The sequence below is a fragment of the Oncorhynchus gorbuscha genome, unplaced genomic scaffold, assembly GCF_021184085.1.
Source record: "Oncorhynchus gorbuscha isolate QuinsamMale2020 ecotype Even-year unplaced genomic scaffold, OgorEven_v1.0 Un_scaffold_10:::fragment_4:::debris, whole genome shotgun sequence".
Taxonomy (NCBI): domain Eukaryota; kingdom Metazoa; phylum Chordata; class Actinopteri; order Salmoniformes; family Salmonidae; genus Oncorhynchus; species Oncorhynchus gorbuscha.
The window spans coordinates 98,779-121,548 of NW_025744372.1; the positions used below are offsets into that span (position 1 = coordinate 98,779).

The following is a 22,770-nucleotide window of genomic DNA, read 5'->3' on the forward strand; positions in this document are numbered from 1 at the left end:
CATTAGGCCCTAATCTATGGATTTCACATTATTGGGCATAGGTGTAACCATGGGAGGGCATAGGCCCACTCACTTGGGAGCCAGGCCCACCCACTTGGGAGCCAGGCCAACCCACTGGGGAGCCAGGCCCAGCCAATCAGAATGAGTTTTCCCCCACAAAGGGGCTTTATTACAGACAGTTTCATCAGATGGGTGGATGGTCTCAGATGATCTCTCAGGTGACGAAGCCGGATGTGGAGGTCCTGAGCTGACGTGGTTACACGTGGACTGCGGTTGTGAGGCCCGTTGGACGTACTGCTAAATTCTCTAAAATGACGTTGGAGGCGGCTTATGGTAGAGAATTGAACATTAACTTCTCTGGCAAAAGCTCTGCAGTCAGCATGCAAATTGCTTGCTCCCTCAAAATGTAGACATCTGTGACATTGTGTTGTGTGACAAAACTGCACATTGAAGAGTGGCCTTTTATAGGACCCAGCGCAAGATGCATCTGTGTAATGATCATGCTGTTTAATCAGTTCCTTGATATGCCACACCTATCAGGTGGATGGATTATCTTGGCAAAGGAGAAATGCTCACTAACAGGGATGTAAACAAATGTGTGCACAACATTTGAGAGAAATAAACATTTGGTGCATATGGAATTTATTAAAAATATTTTATTTCAGCTCATGAAACTTTACATGTTGCACTTTATATTTTTGTTCTGTATAGTCGGGGAGAAGTCTCCTAGGATTTTATTTAGCCTTTAAAGGAATGTCAATGTACATTCTGAGTTAAATGACATCTTTAAACTAGAGCCAGTGTTTTAGAGAATTACTTGACAAATCATTTACTTTTACATTTCCAGTGTACCTGCCAAATTGCATTTGTTGATAACCTTTTGACGCTTTAGGATAGTCACAGTATTTTTACATCGTAGCACTTTTGGGCCAATGTTGCCTGTGATAGATTTCTCTCACATGACACAATAAGCTCCACCGACACCTGTTTAACGGGGAACGCCATGGTAACAGGTGTTCTGCTCTGCTGTTGTTTATCCCCATGTGGCCTGGCTGACCGTTCTTTGACCCCCTTTGCCTATTTGTCTCTGTCTCTCACTATTTCTCTCTCTCTCCCCCTGCCCCCTCTACCTGTGTTTTACTTGAAGTATTTAAATTCATGCTTTTAGGTGCTCTCCCCTGGGAGTCCAATGCATCTTGTTGTATAATTTTGTTACCCAAATAAATTCAAATCAATTCATTCCCTCTATCAGATCAAAGCGGTGGACAACGGACGCCCCCAGAAGTCGTCCACCTGCCGGCTGCACATCGAGTGGATCCCCAAGCCAGAGGTGGCGGCCGGTGCGCGCCCCCTGGCCTTCGAGGAGCCCCCCTTCTTCTTCTCAGTGATGGAGAATGACCCTGTGGCGCACATGGTGGGGGTCATCACCACGGAGACGTCGGACACGCCCGTCTGGTTCGAAATCACAGGTGAAGCCTTGACGAGTGGGCGCAGGGGTTTTGTTTTAGGTTGTGTGTGTGGGTGGGTCTGTGCATACGCGCAAGGGTGTGTATTTGTTTAAGTTGAGTGCATTCTAGAAGGAGATTCATCTAGTTTTATAGTCAAGGGAAGACACCCTCGGCATAGATTCTTGTAGCATTCTTCTTAGCACTAACCCTAGCAAGCGAATGTGAGTGTGTAGCCTACAAACCCCAAAACCTACAAACCTATACACAGTTTTTTCTTCTCCTTTCTCGCTGTAATGATGGAATCTCTAATGGGGACCTCTTTGCACCGTGACTGTTAACATCTCTGCTGCATAAACTCTTCCTGACATTTCCTGGATGTACTTCTCCCCCTCCCCTTCTTCTAACCAACGTTTGACTGACACCTCTCTCTCCCTCTTTTTTCTATGTTCTCTGCTTCTCTGCTTCTCTTCTTTTCTTATTTTCTCCTTTGGGAATGTCTCTCTCTCTCTCTCTCTCTTACTGGATTTGGTTTGTCCAGAAGGAGACATAGAGGAAGTCTTTTACATCGTTCAGATGGCTTGCGACCTCAACTGTACAGCGGAAGGTAGATCTGCCGTACTGGGATCTCTCTACTGTCATTGGCTGTATTAAGTGATCGTTGACTGTGATGTCTGTCACGCATACCTGGGTTCAAATACTATTTGGAATTGTTTAAACTACATTAGCTGTGCTTGTCTGAGCTTGCCTGGCTTAATAGTCCAATGGGGTAGTCCCAGCAGCGCAAACCCCGCCCATCTGACACTCCGTGCAGGCTAGAGCAAACGCTCAAAAGTATTTGAATGATTACGAATAGTGTTTGAACCCAGTTGTCCTGTCACGTGCCCGTGGTTGAACTTGTGCATCGTTTCCGTCGTTCTTGTGATCGTGTGACAACCGATTTACATAAACACATATACCGCACATGTACATGGGCATACGGCTCCATTATTGTATGTGTTCCATTTGTGGAATCTATTGCCACAAGCAGCTAACGGTATGTGCTTGATGTATACACATCGTACCACTTGCACGTATGGTTCCCTAATGAGCCTGGAAAGTTAACATAACCACCGGGAAACGTATTCACATTGTTGATGCATAGCGCTTCTGTATGTATCAACAATAGGGATTGTGTTGCTTATTATATTGATATAAGCAACCGTACACATTATTATGCATGGATTACACACAGTTGATGTATAAGGGCCTCTAGAATTACGCCACGGCCAAACCTGAACCGTATGTCACTGTTAGCTTACCTAGCTCCAGTGCTGCGTCATCGTTTAAACAGGTGATGATCAGCCCCACTCTTTTCCTGTCCATTTTAATTGTGCGCCCCGCCCTAACCCTTCCCCTCCATCGTTTCCACCAGGTGGGAACTACGACAGCCGCTTTGACGTGGGCAAGGCCAGTGGGACCCTGATCGTGGCGAGGCCCCTCGACGCCGAGCAGAAATCCAATTACAACCTGACAGTGGAGGCAACGGACGGCACCCGATTCGTCAGCACCCGGGTAATTGGAACGTTTGTTGATGGCGGTAGAGTTTGTCACGGATCCTATGAGGTGGGATGGAAAAGGGATAGATTGTGGAAACATTCATGGGAATGAGATGTTGGGTCTGCTTGAGACGGAGAGTTCCTGTGGCGTGTCCAGAGGTTTGGATGGTTTTGGCTGTTACAGATCATTGCAAGGCTTGTCACTATGGACAAAAAGAGGATTTATTTTTGTGTGCTTTCGGGAGGAAAGGATTATGGAAACATTTCTGAAACGAAATGGTAGAGCTAAGTTTGCATGAGGGTTCCCATTGCATTCTGTCGTTTTGGATGCTTGTGTTTTCATGGCTTTATTCTCCCTTAAATAGTGCCTAGTGGCTTCCCTCACAAAATCCAGAAAATAGATTCTGGAAACACAGACAGACACAGACAGACAGACAGACGAGGGGGTAAAGCAAGGAGGTGGGTCTTGAGTGAGGTCAGAAATTCCGTGCGCCCATCCATCTCCTGTTTTTGATTAGACTCGCTAGTGGGTCAACACCTCACCGGGTGTACTCCAGGTGCTCGCTTTTCCAAACTTTGCCCCTAACGTCATACCATGTGCTTGGCGGACATTCCTTCTTCTCTCTCTCCACATCTACAGTCCCGAATGGAATACTATTCACTGTATAGTGCACTTTATAGGGAACAAGGTTCCATTTGGGACACCGGCCAGGAGCGTTCAGAACGCTTTCTTGGCAGACCAGCTCCGGGATTCTTCCATTGTCTCATTCCTGAAGGGCTGAGGAGCGAGGGAGGAAGAAAGAGAGGGCGGGAGGAACGGTGCCTGTCTAGCCAGGCGCTTTTTAAAAAGTGTGCATTCCACAGACCCGTGTCTGCAGTTACACCCCTCCTTCCCCTCGCTGATCCTTCTCTCTCTCTCGCTCTCGCTCTCGGGAGACATGAAAGTGCATTGAGTTCTCCTGAAAAGGCTAAAGAAAAGTGCAGGTCCTCACCACATTCTTTTATCCAGAGATTAACATTCTCTTGAGGTTAGAAGCGGACAGAGCTGTAAGGGTTTTATAAAAATCCGCAATTAGTCACCTCCAACTCATGGCAGATTCATAATGATATTGCTATTATGCGATATGTTAAAAGTGAAATTGTTGGCCTTTCTGTTTCCCATCCAGAGTCCAGACCAGGTTTCAAACAGTATTTGTTTACTTTCAAAGTGTTTTATTGTGCCTGCCTGGTGACAGGTTTGCTCTTTTGGGACTATCCTATTCGTTCCGTTGCACCAGGCAGGCTCAATAAAGGTATTTGAATGAAAACAAACACTATTTCAACCCAGGTCTCTATCCATATCCATAGTCACTGTCTCAGGCCTATGGAACTCCGGAAAAATTCAAAGTGTTCTGTGCCTCTTCTCAAAAGCATTCAGAGATCCGTTGTGGATGAAAAAAGCAACAACTCTACTTGTTGTCTCTGCCTGTGAATAGAGCCTTTTATCATGTGGCCCTGTGCTCCACCGAGCCCCTGTCAGCCTGCTGGGTTGGGGCGGCGAGGCGGGCGGCGGTGTTCTCCACAGCCCGCTGACGGAAGCGTCGGCTAAATGGAGGCTTCAGATTCGTCACAGAGCACCCTATTGTCGTGTGGAGAGGGAGAGAGACACACACACACAGGCAAATGCGCACACAGATTCTCTCTCGCGCACACAGATACAACTACATACACACACACACACACACACACACACACACACACACACACACACACACACACACACACACACACACACACACACACACACACACACACACACACACACACACACACACACACACACACACACACACACACACACACACACACACACACACACACACACAGTACCAGTCAAAAGTTTAGACACACCTACTCATTCCAGGGTTTTTCTTTATTTTTACTATTTAATACATGGTGTATAATAGTGAAGACATCACAACTATAAAATAACAAATATGGAATCATGTAGTAACCAAAAAAGTGTTAAACAAATGAAATATATTTTAGATTTTTCAAAGTAGACACCCTTTACCTTGATGACATCATTGCACACTTTTGGCATTTTCTCAACCAGCTTCACCTGGAATGCTTTTCCAACATTCTTGAATTGGTTCCCACATATGCTGAGCACTTGTTGGCTGCTTTTCCTTCACTCTGCGGTTCAACTCATCCCAAACCATCTCAATCGGATGGAGGTCATGTGATTGTGGAGGCCAGGTCATCTGATGCAGCACTCCATCACTCTCCTTCTTGGTAAAATAGCCCTTACACAGCCTGGAGGTGTGTTGGGTCATTGTCCTGTTAAAAAATAAATGATAGTCCCACTAAGCGCAAACCAGATGGGATGTCGTATCACTGCAGAATGCTGTGGTAGCCATGCTGGTTAAGTTTGCCCTAAATCCTAAATAAATCACTAACAGTGTCACCAGCATAGCACCCCCACACCCTCACACCTCCTCCTACATGCTTCACGGTGGGAACCACACATGCGGGGATCATCCGTTCACCTACTCTGCGTCTCACAAAGACACGGCGGTTGGAACCAAAAATCTCATTCTGACTCATCAGACCAAAGGACAGATTTCCACTGCTCTAATGTCCATTGCTTGTGTTTCTTGGCCCAAGCAAGTCTCTTCTTCTTATTGGTGTACTTCAGATGTGGTTTCTTTGCAGCAATTGGACCATGAAGGCCTCAGTCTCTGAACAGTTGATGTTGAGATGTGCCTGTTACTTGAATTCTGTGAAGCATTTATTTGGGCTGCAATTTCTGAGGATGGTAACTCTAATGAACGTATCCTCTGCAGCAGAGGTAACTCTGGGTCTTGCTTTCCTGTGGCGGTCCTCATGAGAGCCAGTTTCATCATAGCGCCTGATGGTTTTCGCAACTGAGTTTGAAGAAACTTTCTTAGTTCTTGACATTTTCCGCATTGACTAACCATGTCATAAAGTAATGAACTGTCATTTCTCTTTGCATATTTGAGCTGTTCTTGCCAAAATATGGACTTAGCCCTATTTGGTAAAAGACCATCTTCTGTATACCACCTCTACCTTTTCACAACACAACTGATTGGCTCAAATGCATTAAGAAGGAAAGAAATTCCACAAATTAACTTTTGACAAGGCACACCTGTTAATTGAAATGCATTCCAGGTTACTACCTCAAGCTGGTTGAGAGAATGCGAGTGTGCAAAGGTGTCATCAAGGCAAAGGGTGGCTTCTTTTTTTGATTTGTTTAACACTTTTTTGAGTACTACATGATTTCATATGTGTTATTTTATATTTTGTGATGTCTTCGCTATTATTCTACAATGTGGAAAATAGTAAAAAATAAAGAAACCCTTGAACGAGTAGGTATGTTCAAACTTTTGACTGGTACTGTACATGCTTACATATGCACACCCACACACACTCCTTATGATCTTCGAGGAGAATTGACTTCAACAGACACCTCCTCCATTTCCCTCTGTCCCAGTCCATACAGTCACTTATTAATCACATTTAGAAGACACGTCCGAGGAAATATCAGGTATCGCTGATTCCCTGATCAGTTCTTTCCTCGGCCAGAGAGGGAGTGAGTCTCAAATGGCACCCTATTCCCTATGCAGTGCATAGTCCACAGGGCTCTGGTCAAAAGTAGTGCATTTTTATAGGAAAAAGGGTTGCATTTGTGACGCAGTCGTGTTTTTGACCAGTTGGACGGCGATACAAAGGGGGGAAATGACATAACACAGTTAGTCACGGCGCTGACAGTGTTCAAAGGCTCGGGGGCGCCCCGGTTTTTTCAAGTCACCCCTCGTTACCGCGAGGGGTGTGTGTGAAGGCCTTTGTAGAGCCGAACCCTCTTAGTTAGACATCAGAGAAAATCAGTGGCAGGCCGCTGGTGAGCACACATACAGGGAATATGGGTTGTGTGTGTGTGTGGGGGTGTGTGTGTGTGTGTGTGTGTGTGTGTGTGTGTGTGTGTGTGTGTGTGTGTGTGTGTGTGTGTGTGAGAGAGAGAGAATTGGACGTTCACATGTTTTTCGTAGTTTTGACAACTATTCGCTCTCCGTCTGCTCATATTAGTAGCAGAAACAAAGTATCTGTGCCCGTCACCACTTTTGTCATTGTACTCACACACAACAGACAGGTAGCGAGAGAGGAGTGAATCTAGGCCACACTGGACCAACAGAAAAAAATGTATCTGTCACAAGCTCTGTTGATTTTAAATTATGTAAGATAATCAGTTTTACCGTTTTGTTTAATCTTTAGAAGGGATTTTGAAATGCATTGTCCCCCAGGATTTGTCTGCTTTACTTAAGTTCAATATTCTGTTTCAGCTTTTTAAAGATTGGCGACGAGTCAATGGAGATGACAGAGTAATTGACTTTGTGGATAACCCCCAAATAAGACCTACTTTTGTGAAGTTGCTTGGAAACCGAGCGGAAGGAAAAAAACAGCAGAACACGGCAAACAACAAATGAAATATACAAAGGGATGTTTTGGGTACTTTATTTTCTGTGACGGGAGGTGTGCTGTTTAGCCTGTGGCCGGGAGTATGCCGTTGGTTTAGTCGGAACGGAACACACACACACACACACACACACACACAAAGTTTCACTTTGTGGTGTCTGCCTCTGCCAGACTAGCTGGCCTATTTTCTTTCTTTCTTCCTCTCTCCTCCCTTCTTCCTCTCTCCTCCCTTCTTCCTCTCTCCAAGGAATGCGTTTGTTTGTTTTCTCCCTCTTTCTTTCTTTTGCTCTCTCTCTTTCTGTTTCTGTCAGTCTATCCATCTCTCACTCTTTCCCGCTTTCCATTCCCTTTCTCTCTCCCTCTCTGTTCCCTTCCAAATTCGAGGTTCTCCCTCCCCTCTCAGTCCCACCATGCACAGATCATTTATTCTTTATTCTGTTGCGGGAGAATAAAGTCTAAACAAGAAACACTGAACCTCTGTTGGCTGTGTGCAGTTTTAATCCTATTTTGAGAGGCATGTCGCTACAGGTTGGACCATGCCAACATCCCGGACCCAAAAACCTGCCACCTGGCAGGGGGGCATCATAGCCCGCCTTACCCGGACATGGTGCCCGCCGAGGGCGGTGCCGTTTTTCTGCCTCACGTGTACCATGTTGAACGCCACGCACGGGTCTGCATTAGAGGTCTGTGTGGGAGGTGGGATCTCTTTCCTTATCTGGCACCATTTTACCTTTCTGTCCCTCTCGGAAGTTGCTGGCTGGCTCTCACTCGTGGTGTTGTTTGTTGTGCGGTTGACCTAGGCTTATATGCCTGTTCCAGCTGACTTGTTCCTAGCTCTCTGACTGGCCAAGTGGCACCATAGTGAAGTAAAGTGTTTATGTGTGGTGTTCTGTTATGTGGGAATCTGTCTGTCTTTCTGTCTGTCTTCTCTCTCTTTCCTGTCTGCCTGCCTATACCTACCTACCAAACTGTCTGGTCTGGTCTGGTCTGTGGTCAGCTGATCCCAGGCAGGGGCGGAGCAACATTCCATCCTGGGCACCTCATCGGCAGGGAGCGGTGCCAGCCAGGCAGCCCAGGCAGGCCACCCCCTTCCATTCCTTTCTCCTGCCTCCTTGCCAGCCCCCCATGCCATCCTCCTGCTCTGCAGTAGTGTTTCAGGCCGTTCTGTCCATAATTTTTCCATCTTTCTCTCTCTTTCACTTTCCATATATATCCTCTGTCTGTCTCATACCTCACTTTCTCTCTCACTGTTGCTGTCTGTTTTCCCCTCTCGGTGTTTGTTCTCTTGGAGCCATCTGTTCCCCTCTTTCTTCATATTTGAGTTATTATGTATTTATCTTTCTCTCTCTTGCTCATCTTGATTCGGGCTCTCCTCACAGCCGTTTTCTCCCTTTCAAAAACTCTCTCCCTTTCTACAGTTGAAGTCAGACGTTTACATACACTTAGGTTGGAGTCATTAAAACATGTTTTTCAACCACTCCACATATTTCCTGTTAAAAAAATATAGTTTTGGCAAGTCGGTTAGGACATCTACTTTGTGCATGACACAAGTAATTTTTACAATTGTTTACACACAAATTATTTTACTTATAATTCACTGTATCACAATTCCAGTGGGTCAGACGTTTACATACACTAAGATGACTGTGACTTTAAACAGCTTGGAAAATTCCAGAAAATAATGTCATGGCTTTGGAAGCTTCTGATGGGCTAATTGACATAATTTGAGTCAATTAGAGGTGTACCTGTGGATGTATTTCAAGGCCTACCTTCAAACTCGGTGCCTCTTTTAGAAATCAGCCAAGAACCAGACCTCCACAAGTCTGGTTCATCCTTGGGAGCAATTTCCAAACGCCTGAAGGTGCCACGTTCATCTGTACAAACAATAGTACGTGAGTATAAAGACCATGGGACCACGCAGCCGTCACACCGCTCAGGAAGGAGACGCGTTCTGTCTCCTAGAGATGAACATACTTTGGTGTGATAAGCGCAAATCAATCCCCCAAAAAAACAGCAAAGGACCTTGTGAAGATGCTGAAGGAAACAGGTACCATAGTATCTATATCCACAGTAAATCGAGTTCTATATCGACAGAACCGGAAAGGCCGCTCAGCAAGGAAGAAGCCACTGCTCCAAAACTAGCATAAAAAAACAGACTACGGTTTGCAACTGTACATGGGGACAAAGATCGTACTTTTTGTACAATTCCTCTGGTCTGATGACACAAAAAAAAAGACATCAGTCAGGAAGTTATAGCTTGGTCGCAAATGGGTCTTCCAAATGGACAATGACCCCCAACATACTTCTAAAGTTGTGGCAAAATGGCTTAAGGAAAACAAAGTCTAAGTATTGGAGTGACCGTCACAAAGCCCTGACCTCAATCCCATAAAAAAATTTGTGGGCAGAACTGAAAATGCGTGTGCGAGCAAGGAGGCCTACAAACCTGACTCAGTTACACGAGCTCTGCCAAGAGGAATGGGCCAAAATCCACCCAATTTATTGTGGGAATCTTGTGGAACTCTACCCGAAACATTTGACCCAAGTTAAACAATTTAAAGGCAATGCTACCAAATACTAATTGAGTATGTAAACTTCTGACCCACTGGGAATGTGATGACAGAAATAAAAGCTGAAATAAAACATTCTCTCTGCTATTATTCTGACATTTCACATTCTTAACCTAAAGTGGTGATCCTAACTGACCTAAGGCAAGGAATATTTACTAGGATTAAACGGCAGGAATTGTGAAAAACTGAGTTTAAATGCATTTGGCTAAGGTTTATGTAATCTTCCGACTTCAACTCTATATCTTTCTATTCATCCTTCAATCTGTCATATATCTCCATTCGCCGTCTCTGTCCCAATCTCGTTGCCTTGATTCCCCCAGGAAGGTATCGAGAGAGAGAAACATCTCTCTCCTTTGCCGTCTTTTCAACCGCCAGTCACACTGCATCATTCAGATTCGGGGGCACTGCCCCTTTGAAGTGTCTTGAAGAGGCTATATGTTTTCCTCCCTGAATGTGTGTTTTTCAAAACTAGACAGACTGATGGATGATAGTGGACATTCGTCTTTTGCTCCGTCTGGTTCCCCCCCCCCTCCTCCTGTAGACTCAGATGGTGGACGGTTGAGCGGATAGGAGCGGACACTCGTCTGGGTTCTTTTTCTATAGCTTTTTCCCAGGCCCAGCCGCTTGTGACGATCCCTCCTTTTACTCGCTGCGCTATCTGCCACCGTCCAGATTGAAACGCATTGTATAAGGGCTCTAGTCGCATTGGTGGGGTGTGTGTGTGTGTGTGTGTGTGTGTGTGTGTGTGTGTGTGTGTGTGTGTGTGTGTGTGTGTGTGTGTGTGTGCGAGCGTGTGTGTGTGTGTGTGTGCGCGCGCGCGGGGACCTTAGGCAGTGTGACGTCTGGCGTGACATGAAACGAGGCGCCTAGAGAGAGAGACTGGTGGGCTGCCAAGAGGGTCCGATCCATAACACAAACTTCACTGGGGACCCCTTTAGGGTCACACCGAGGACAGTTTCAATAAGTATCTAGACAGGGCCGTGAGGTTCTCTAAAAATAACTTTCACAACTCAAAATTCATTCAATGTCTAAATGTATAGGCCCATTTATTTTCTAAGACAACATCACATATTGTAAGCAAGCTAATGCCAGATGACGAGAGATGGTTGACATTGGGGAAAAGTGTGTCTTCTCGGGCCGATCAGAGCCAATGATGTAAATATGTTCGCTATAATGTTGAAACCGACTCGTTTAAAAAAAAAATGATGTGAGGTTGTTCTGCTGCTGACGTCTGCCTGTTACTAAGAAGCAGTCAAGTTTTCCCCGTTCTTTGTCCCTAAAATTGAGGGATACACATATACACATATAGCTGTACTCCCCAATGCTTGTATCTGTGAACCCAGCCAGCCCTGCCAACCCCACAGCACACGACAGATTGTGAATGTTATCGCACCCGTCAGATTAGGCTATATTTGTCTCCTGCACTCTGCTGGCAGTGCTTTCTATGCTCTCATTGCTGTCAAGAGGTACCAACGGACATTTTTGACGGCGTGGAAGAGCTGAGGTTCTGGCAGTGAGAGGGTTGACTATTTCAGTCCTCTTGAGTACGATTCATACTATAGGCCTGAACGCCGACGTCGCTCGTCCTAATAATTCTGTATTTCTTAATTCCTTTCTTTTACTTTTAGATTTGTGTCTGCATTGTTAGATATTACTGCCCTGTTGGAGCTAAGAACACCAGCTTTTCAGCGACACCCGCAATAACGTCTGCTAAATATGTGCACGTGACCTTTGATTTGAACCGTATCGCCTCAAATATTTTGTTATCACATTGTCTTTTATAGCGTACGACTATGGTGGATGTGCAACCAGGCCAGCCCAGTATGGCTCAGCTCGGCCCTATATAGTGGGATTCAGGTGTATGAGTTCCAGCTGGATGTGTGTCATTCCCATGTGGGACACTGCCCCCTGGTGGCTGGCATCCAGGGGTGTCTAATCTGTGTTTTCCTTTGTTCTGCCATGGAAAAGCCCCCGCCGGGCCAGCTGCCGCCACAGCCATTCCGTGGGCTTGTCCTAATCCCTTGTCGGAAGTCCAGTAGGCGAGTGGCTGATGTTGATAAAACAAGACTCGATGGAATTTTACAGTTTTAGGGACCAGGGATGTGATGCTTTGTATGAAATAGGGGGGAAACTTCCACATTGCCAATTGAGGTATTGTGGCAAAAGGTCTGTCTTTGTATGGAAAATGTATTTGTACGATGCTGTGTGATGGAAATACACACCGGCACTTTTATCAGAGGTTGGGTGCATAAATGTACAGTGCATTTGGAAAGTATTCAGACCCCTTGACTTTTCCCACATTTTGTTAAGTTGCAGCCTTATTCTAAAATGTATTACATTGTTTTGTTTTTTTTCATCATCAACCTACACACAATACCCCATGATGACAAAGCAAAAACATCATCAAGGATCTCTCTGTACTTTGCTCTGTTCGTCGTTCCCTCGATCCTGACTAGTCTCAGTCCCTGCCGCTGAAAAATATCCCCACAACATGATGCTGCCACTACCATGCTTCACCGTAGGGATGGTGTCAGGTTTCCTCCAGACGTGACGCTTGGCATTCATGCCAGTCTTCCAATCTTGTTTTCATCAAACCAGAGAATCTTGTTTCTCATGGTGTGATGGTCTTTAGGTGTCTTTTGGCAAACTCCAAGTGAGCTGTCATGTGCATTTCACTGAGGAGTGGCTTCTGTCTGGCCACTCTACTATAAAAGCCTGATTGGTGGATTGCTGCAGAGATGGTTGTCTTTCTGAAAGATTCTTCCATCTCCACAGAGGAACTCTGTAGCTCTGTCAGAGTGACCATCGGGTGTTTGGTCATCTCCCTGACCAAGGCCCTTCGCCCCCAATTGCTCAGTTTGGCCGGGCGACCAGCTCTAGGAAGAGTTTTGGAGATTCCAAACTTCTTCCATTTAACAATGAGGAAGGCTACTGTGTTCATGGGGACCTTCGATGCTGCAGAATTTTTTTTGATACCCTTCGCCAGATTTGTGCCTCGACACAATCCTTTCTTTGAGCTCTAAGGAAAATTCCTTCAACCTCATTGCTTGGTTTTTGCTCTGACATGCACTGTCAACTGTGGGACCTTATATAGACAGGTGTGCGCCTTTCCAAATGTTGTCCAATCAATTGAATTTACCACAGGTGGACTCCAATCAAGTTGTAGAAACATCTCAAGGATGATCAATGGAAACAGGATGCACCTGAGCTCAATTTCGAGTCTCATAGCAAAGGGTCTGAATACTTATGTAAATAAGGTATTTCTGTTTTTTATTTTTAATACATTTGCAAACATTTCTTAAACCTGTTTTTTTCTCTGTCATTATGGGCTATCGTGTGTAGATTGCTGAATATTTAATACATTTTAGAATACGGCTGTAACCCATCAAAATGTGGAAAAAGTCAAGGGGCCTGAATACTTTCCGACTGCACTCTATTTGCCCCCCCCAAAATTGAAATCCCTATTAATGTGTACCTCAATGTATTAGCAGATTTGTTCTCTTCATAATCAATCTTCCACCTTGAACTATGAAACCCGCGTTGTCGGTGTGATAAATAGTTGGTGAACCATTTGAATCGGCAATATACTTCTAAATGCATTTCTGAAAACGGATGGCTTACTTTGATGTCATTTATCAAGCGGTCACCTGTAACCGTCTCACCACCTCTTCAACACTCCCTCAATGCTCCCGCAACACGTCTTCACTTGGACGCATTAATAACTCAATGTTGGATAACCCTGTTTTCCTTGTCGGCGGTGCCAAGTGGCCACTGGGTGATAGTATTTATATTAAGGCATTATATGTATCGATGTGGTCTGTATCTACACGAAACACTGCTCATTACTTGATGGACGGAAAGGGATGTAGGGAGGGGAAGAGGGAGTCAGGAAGCAAGGAAGAGGGAGTCAGGAAGCAAGGAAGAGGGAGTCAGGAAGCAAGGAAGAGGGAGTCAGGAAGCAAGGAAGAGGGAGTCAGGAAGCAAGGAAGAGGGAGTCAGGAAGCAAGGAAGAGGGAGTCAGGATGCAAGGAAGAGGGAGTCAGGATGCAAGGAAGAGGGAGTCAGGATGCAAGGAAGAGGGAGTCAGGATGCAAGGAAGAGGGAGTCAGGATGCAAGGAAGAGGGAGTCAGGGTGCAAGGAAGCAGTCAGGATGCAAGGAAGAGGGAGTCAGGATGCAAGGAAGAGGGAGTCAGGATGCAAGGAAGAGGGAGTCAGGATGCAAGGAAGAGGGAGTCAGGATGCAAGGAAGAGGGAGTCAGGATGCAAGGAAGAGGGAGTCAGGATGCAAGGAAGAGGGAGTCAGGATGCAAGGAAGAGGGAGTCAGGAAGCAAGGAAGAGGGAGTCAGGAAGCAAGGAAGAGGGAGTCAGGAAGCAAGGAAGAGGGAGGGAGAGATGGACAGAGGGAAGTAGAGAATGTAAAGGTCACTTTTGGGAATGGAGAAAGAGAGAGAGAGAGTGAGTGAAGGATGGAGACAGAGAAACAATGACTGAAAGACAGTAAAAAGTCAACATCATGCATTACACTCAGATTGACCCCGTCTCAAATATTCTCCACACTGACATCCACTATCCCTCTCCCCTCCTCCCACCAGGTGCTGATCCGTGTCATCGACACCAACAACCACCGGCCCCAGTTCTCCCAGCCGCGCTACGAGGTGGTTGTGGCCGAGGACACGCCGCCAGAGACCGAGGTGCTCCGGATTGGCGCCACGGACGAAGACGATAAGAACAAGTTGACCTTTACCCTCTTGAGCAGCACCGACCCCTTCAGCCTGAAGAAGTTCCGTCTGGATCCGGGCACCGGCGCCCTCTACACGGCCGAGCGGCTGGACCACGAGACCATGCGGCGCCACACACTCACAGTCATGGTACGGATGTTACGGATTTTCTAGAATCGACCTATTTAATAACGTGTGTTAATATTCGGCGTCTTGAGCTGAGTGTGCTGTAAGACCTTGCTAGAGCTCTGGTCAAAGTAGGTCAAGGGGGGGGGTGCTCAGACAATGAACACGTGCACTGTACTCCCTGAACAAACCCGCCCAGCCAATCGGGAAACACGTCGTTATATTACAGGTAAAAAGGAATGGCGGTGTTCTGTCAGCATATTAAGAAAGGTTTGATTGTTACTCTCTCAATGGAGAAAGTGGCTCACAGAGGTTTCAGGCCACTCACTCCTACTCAGCCACTGTGTGTAGCTGTCTCAGTAAGTGTTCTGATATTATATTGAGACAGGTTTCATTTGGTCCTCTCCATTGAGAGAGTACTAGCATTTTAAGAACACTCTCCCCGGTTCAGCCACTGTGTGTGTGTCTCTCAATCAGCCACTCTCCACTTCCAACAGATGGGCAGTCAGCCGGTGTCGATTAGTTGTTTGTTTGCTGGTATTTGCCATTTGAAACTAACCATGCAGCACCCATCCAAAATGATTCCTCCCCCCATTCGTTGTTTACTTGTTTGGATCACTGGGGATTGAGACAAATGAAGGAAAATAGTTACTTTGATGTTTTTTGTTGTTGTTTTAATGAAGCTACTGTTGAGGGAAAGAAGAGTTTTATTCCGATTGTATTACATCTCATTCATTCTCCCTGTCTCTCTCCGCCTCTGTCCTATTCCTTTCTCTGTCTCTCTCTGCCTCTGTCCTATTCCTTCCTCTGTCTCTCTGTCTCTATCCGCTTCTGTCATATTCCTTTCTCTGTCTCTCTGTCTCTCTCTGCCTCTGTCCTATTCCTTCCTCTGTCTCTCTGTCCTCTGTCTGTCCTATTCATTCCTCTGTCTCTCTGTCCTATTCCTTCCTCTGTCCTATTCCTTCCTCTGTCTCTCTCTCTCTCTCTCTCTGCCTCTGTCCTATTCCTTCCTCTGTCTCTCTGTCTCTCTCTGCCTCTGTCCTATTCCTTCCTCTGTCTCTCTCTGCCTCTGTCCTATTCCTTTCTCTGTGTCTCTCTCACTCTCTCTGACTTTCTCTCTCTTTCCCCCTTCCCCAGGTACGTGATCAGGACATCCCTGTCAAGAGGAACCTGGTGCGCGTCATCGTGGACGTGGAGGACACCAACGACAACGCGCCGTGGTTCGCAGGGTCGCCCTACTCCGGCCGCGTCTTCGAGTCGGCCGCCTTGGGCTCGGCAGTCCTCCAGGTCACCGCCCTGGACAAAGACAAGGGACAGAATGCAGAGATCATCTACAGCATCGAGTCAGGTAGGCTAACAGCTCCATAGGGGCACCAGACTACATTCTTAGGAGTAGTATTAATTTGCCCCTAGATTCTAATCTTGGGTCAGTTTAGCATTTTCTACACTAATGGTTAAGGTTAGGATTTGAGGAGGGGAAGCTGATCCTAGATCTGTACTTAGGGGAAACGTTCTTAACATGTCAGCCATACGGGCATTCGCTAGCCTCTGGCTGGTCATGGTAGAGGCATGCATAGCAGCCCAGTTAGCGCTACCAACGCAAGGGGCCTGGGGAAAATGTATGCAGGGCATCCAGAGGTCCCTTGCCCACTGACCCTCTGTCATGAATGAAATACTTCACACAAAGTGGGAGGACTTTGACGACTTTGTCAGGGGATCTCCAAACGTGGGAGTTCGGCCGATGCTCCCTCTGAATTTCCCACCATTGTTTTCCCTGTAAATAAGCTGTGTTTTGGGAGAGGGTCGGGCATGTAGTCATTGGCTGCGTTCTTTGTTTAGGATGTACATTTTTCAGATAGTTGAGATGACTCAAGCTAATTGAAATGTGTCTTGCCGGAGAACGAGTCAGGTTTTCAAAGCAGAGGTGGACTGGTGTAGAACACAGAGCGGCCATGTCCATCGGTTGTGGATTAGTTTCAGTGTTGGAGGGGAAATTAGCATTTAATTTCATTAGAGTAAACGGAAAGTGTGCACAATTAGGCAATCTTCATGAGCCATGGCCATTTGGGGGGTGAGGGAATGAAGGGGGTCATGTCTAGAATGAGGGGGGTGTTTTTCTGCTATTAGCCCAAACAAAAGCATTGAATAACAGATTCACTGCATGCACCAATAGATAGTCCCCCCCAAAAATCTAAAGGCAGTTTGTTCTAAAGTGTCTATCCTATATCCTGGAAGATATAAGATGTGTATCTTAACCCCTTATTACTGGCTCTAAACAGTCTCCATATATACTCAGCTGCGACATCGGTGGTTGCAGTGGATTGAGATGCATCCACTGCAACAAAAAAAACGTACCGCTGGCTTAAATTTGTGATTATGCTAATTCAATTTCCTTGAGGGCGCGAACATTGACTAGTTAATTCAATTTACGGTAGTCAAGAAACCTAAAATTACACCCTAGTTTTAATGTTGGAGACACACAGTTCAGGCTGGAATGAAAACCAATGCCATAGCAACCAAATTAATAAATCTGTTTGTTCTTTTTTTTGGAACAGGAAATGTTGCGAACTCATTTGCCATTGATCCGGTGCTGGGCACTGTTATCGTGGCCAAGGAGCTGGACCGAAGCAGCAAAAACCAGTTTGAACTAGCTGTGAAGGCAACCGACAAAGGAACGCCCTCGCTGACTGCCACGGCCACCGTCCACATCGCTGTCACCATGTCGGACAATGCCTCCCCCAGATTCACTGAGAAGGAGTTCACTGCAGAGGTCAGCGAATTGGTCCTCCCCGGCAGTTTTGTGACCATGATCTCAGCCACCAGCCAGTCCTCTGTGTTCTACCAAATCAAAGGTGGAAACACTGACGGCACATTTGATGTAAACCCAAACTCCGGTGTGGTTGTAACTTCAAGGGCTTTGGACTATGAAATGACCCCTGAGTACAGACTTACCATCCAGGGAACCAACATGGCAGGTCTTGCTAGCAACACCACTCTGCTGATTCACCTGAAGGACGAGAATGATAATGCCCCCATCTTCCTCCAGCCAGAGTTCACAGGCATGATTAGCGAATCGGCTCCCATCAACAGTGTGGTCTTGACCAGAGAAAACACCCCGCTGGTCATCCGCGCCTCGGACACTGACCGCGATGCCAACGCCATGCTGGTCTATCAGATCGTCGAGCCGTTCGCCCACAACTACTTTGCTATCGATTCGAGTACAGGAGCCATTAGAATGACAACCACTCTGGATTTTGAACAAAGGAGTGTGTTCTGCTTCACCATTCAGGTCCATGACCTCGGAATGCCGCGTCTGTTCGCCGAGACAGCTGCCAACGTGACCGTCGAAGTCATCGACGTCAATGACTGCTCGCCGCAGTTCAGCCAGGAGCTCTACGAGACATCAGTGATCGTGCCGACGTACAAAGGTGTGGAGGTAATCAAAGTCAAAGCATCAGACGCCGACTCCGGACCAAACTCCAAACTCTTCTTCTCCATCTCAGAGGGGAACATCGGGGAGAAATTCAAGATGGATCCCAACACAGGCATCATCACTATCCAGAACGTCACCCAGCTAAGAAGCAGGTACGAGCTGAGGGTGAGGGTCTCGGACGGCAGGTTTGCCAACACAGCGTCAGTAAAGATCAACATCCGTGAGAACAAGGAGAGCAGCCTGAAGTTCACTAGGGACTCCTACAAGGCTTACGTCAAAGAGAACTCCTCTGAGAAGAAAACATTAGCGGTCATTGCCTCTGTGGGGAACCATGTCAACGAACCCCTCTTTTACACCATCCTGAACCCAGACAAGAGGTTCCAAATCAGCCGCACTTCTGGAGTGCTCTCCACCACGGGGATACCTTTCGATCGTGAGGCGCAGGACATGTTCAACATCGTCGTGGAGGTGACCAGGAAGGACGCTTCCTCCGAAGTGGCCCACGTTCTGGTGATGGTGACCGTAGAAGATGTGAACGACAACCAGCCCATGTTTGTCAACCTGCCCTATCAAGCCTTGGTCCAGGTGGACGCAGAGGAGGGTCAGGCCATCCACCAGGTGACAGCAGTGGACGGGGACATGGGTCAAAACGCAGAAATCCATTACCACCTGAAAGAACACCACAAGCATTTCCAGATAAGCCCCTCGGGAGAAATCTCCCTAAAAGAGCAGTTAGACAAAGACTCCCTCAACAGTGAGTTCGTCATCAGCGTTGTGGCCAAAGATGCAGGAGAACCAGCCCTCTCGGCAGAAGTGAAAGTGCCCATAACTATAGTAAACAAAGCCATGCCAGTGTTTGAGAAGCCATTCTACAGCATCGAAATCCCTGAAAATATCCAGTTACACACACCTGTTGTTCACGTCCAGGCTACTGACTCTGAAGGCCCCAAGATAGTGTACACCATCTCTGAGGGAGATGCCTTCAGTCAGTTTTCCATCAATTTCAACACAGGTGTCATTCATGTAATCCAACCTCTGGATTTTGAGACCCACCCCGCTTATAAATTGAGTGTCAGAGCCACAGACTCACTAACTGGGGCCCACGCTGATGTCTTTGTCGATATCATTCTGGAAGATGTCAACGACAATCCCCCTGTCTTCCAACTAAAGTCATACAACGCAAGTGTTTCTGAAGCTTCTTTTATCGGCACGGCAGTTTTGCAAGTCGCCGCCACAGACCCTGACACTGGCAACAACAAAGTGCTCTTCTACCAGCTAGTTGAGGACGTGGAAAAGAGCTCCGACTACTTCATCGTTGACCGTGACTCAGGAATCATCTGGACTGCTCGCATGCTCGACCAGGAGGAAAAGCAGCAACACAAACTGACTGTCCGCGCTGTGGACGGAGGAGTGCCCGCCCTCACCAGCGATGTCACTGTGACCGTAGATGTCACTGACCTGAATGACAATGCTCCGACGTTCACTGAGAGCTCTTACAAAGCCACGGTCAGCGAATTGGCCCCCCGCGGTCACTTCGTCACCCATGTCCAGGCGTCCGATGCCGACAGCTCAGACGCCGGCAGGCTTGAGTTCTCCATCCTGTCTGGCAATAAGGACCAGAACTTTGCCATGGATAAAAATACTGGGGCCATCGTCATCTCCAACCACCGTAAGCCACAGATGGAGCCACTGTACAACCTCAACGTGTCCGTGTCAGACGGTGTATTCAGGAACTCGGCCATGGTCAAAGTCACAGTTAACGGTGCCAACTTCCACAACCCCACTTTCCCCCAGCTCGACTATGTGGTTGAACTCACCGAGAACTCGCCGGTCGGCACGTTAGTGGCGGAGGCCAAAGCCACAGATGAAGATGCTGGCACATACGGGCGTCTAACTTACCACATTGTCAACAATTTTGCCAAGGACAAGTTCTCAGTCAATGAAAATGGAGAGATATTCACCCTTGACATCCTGGACCGCGAGAACGCCATTGAGAAGGTCATCCCCATATCGCTCATGGCAAAGGACGGTGGCGGAAAAGTAGGCTTCTGCATTATTAATGTGATTTTGACAGATATCAACGACAATGCCCCACAATTCAGGGCAGTGGAGTACAAAGCCAATGTTGCATCGGATGTCCCCAGGGGAACCACCGTGGTAAAAATCGCTGCGTCAGACATGGACGAGGGAAGCAACGCCGATATCGCTTACACCATGGAAGCCGACATGGAAAACGTGGAAGAGAACTTCGAAATCCATCCCTTCAGTGGAGTCATTGTCACCAAAGAGAGTCTCATCGGACTTGAAAACGACCTCTACGCTTTCTACGTTAGGGCAAAGGATGCTGGGAGTCCTTCCAAGCAATCTGTCGTTCGCGTTTACATCAGGATAGTGGCCCCCGAGGTACCGATCCCCAAGTTCGCAGAGCCACACTACCGGTTCACCATCGCCGAAGACATGCCCATCGGCACGGATATTGACGTCATCCAGGCGGAGAGTGAAGAACCGGTGTTCTACAGCCTAGTGAAGGGCAACACCCCGGAGAGTAACCGTGATGAGGTCTTCGTGGTGGATCGGGACACCGGGTCCCTGAAGCTGGAGAAGAGAATGGACCACGAGACCACCAAGTGGTACCAGCTCACGTTGCAAGCCCAGAGCCAACAGGAGGGCTACGAAACTGTGGCGTCTGTGGACGTCAACATCCAGGTCAAGGACCTCAACGACAACAAGCCTGTGTTTGAGTCAGACCCATATGAGGCGGTCGTGGTGGAGAACCTTCCAGATGGCACGCCGGTGATCCAGGTCAAAGCCACCGACCAGGACTCAGGCACCAATGGTCAAGTGATCTACAGCCTGGACCCCAAACAAACCTCAGCTGAGATCTCTGAGCTGTTTGCCGTCAACAGTGAGACAGGCTGGGTGACGACATTGAAAGAGCTCGACCGTGAGAAGACCAGCAAGTACACCATTGCCGTGCTGGCCACCGACCGCGGAGACAAGGTGCAGCTGGTGACCAGCACCACCGTGGAGGTTACCGTGGCCGACGTCAACGATAACCCACCGCGCTTCACCGCCGAGATCTACAAGGGCACGGTGAGCGAAGACGACCTTCCGCCCAGTGGAGTCATTGCCATCCTGAGCACCACGGACGCCGACACGGAGGAGATCAACAAACAAGTCAACTACTTTATCACAGGTGAGATTTATCTCTAACAATTCCAGTAATTGCTCTGCTCACAGCTCATGGCCTTATAGACTTACTCATTTGTGTTAAGAAACAGCTTTAATAAACACCACTCAAACGAGGATTAGACATTTTACACCCGCTTAAATAGGGAGATGATATCTGCTCTCTGAACATTTAATGCACATTCTTTATCTGTAAACACTTTGAATCGACTAATTTGTGAAAGTTCAAGGCAAATATGTAGGTCATCAGAAAAAATGTGAAGAAAAGGAAATGTTTAATTATCTCGACAGTGCTAATTAGCGGATTAAGAATGACGATGCCACATTTAATAACCAGAGATTTTCGTAATGAGCTCTCATATTAGCTTGAAGTCACATTTCCTACTACGCAAACACTGCCTCCTTATTACGGTTTCCTGTGTACCAAACATACTTGCTTCATGAACATTGGTCTGCAATTTGAAGTGGTTACGATAAATTAATAATATGAACGCTACCTGAGGTAGATTTGCTCAGGCACTATGAAGATCCCGGGGGTTGAGCACGACTCTGACCAGCGGACAGCTTTTGAAATAGGATGTGATAACTGGTAGACATGGATACAGTTCCTCTTTGAGCTTCGCTACCACAAGATCTTCTCTGATTCCAAGACTTAACCCTGATAGAAAAGGCTTGGATGCATCTTATCTATATTTATTTCTGTCATTCATGTATGATTCAGTACAGTCCACAAACAGACAAACACACACACTCTTGAGATGCACACACACACACACACACACACACACACACACACACACACACACACACACACACACACACACACACACACACACACACACACACACACACACACACACACACACACACACACACACACACACACACACAAAACCACTAGCCCTCTCGAAAGCAGAGGCAGGGTCCGTATTGTGGTGCATTGTTCATTAGTTTGAATGCCACTCTCCCCATTGACTCCCCAATGCCTCGCTCCTCATTGACTCTCCCCATTGACTCTTTCCCCATTAATCTCTCTAGTCTAGAGGTTAAGGTCGGGACGCTACCGTCCCACCTGACCAACATCCGGTGAAATTGCAGAGCGCCAAATTCAAATTAAATTACTGTAAATATTAAACTTTAATGAAATCACACAGGTAATACGCCAAATTAAAGCTACATTTTTTATTAATCCAGCCAACGTGTCAGATTTCAAAAAGGCTTTACGAAGAAAGCAAACCCTGCAATTTTCTGAGGACAGCACCCCATCAAACAAACACAG

The 22,770-nt window shown here is 46.9% G+C and overlaps 1 protein-coding gene across 1 annotated transcript in view; it reads left to right on the forward strand.

Moving 5' to 3' along the window:
- The window catches only part of LOC124016877 (protocadherin Fat 1-like), a 102,833-nt gene that overhangs the window by 39,124 nt on the left and 40,939 nt on the right, over positions 1–22,770 (forward strand). The window contains 6 exon segments of the mRNA XM_046332217.1: positions 1,253–1,469; positions 1,987–2,052; positions 2,860–2,999; positions 14,618–14,893; positions 16,007–16,217; positions 17,425–21,498. Coding sequence (XP_046188173.1) covers positions 1,253–1,469; positions 1,987–2,052; positions 2,860–2,999; positions 14,618–14,893; positions 16,007–16,217; positions 17,425–21,498 — 4,984 coding nt within the window.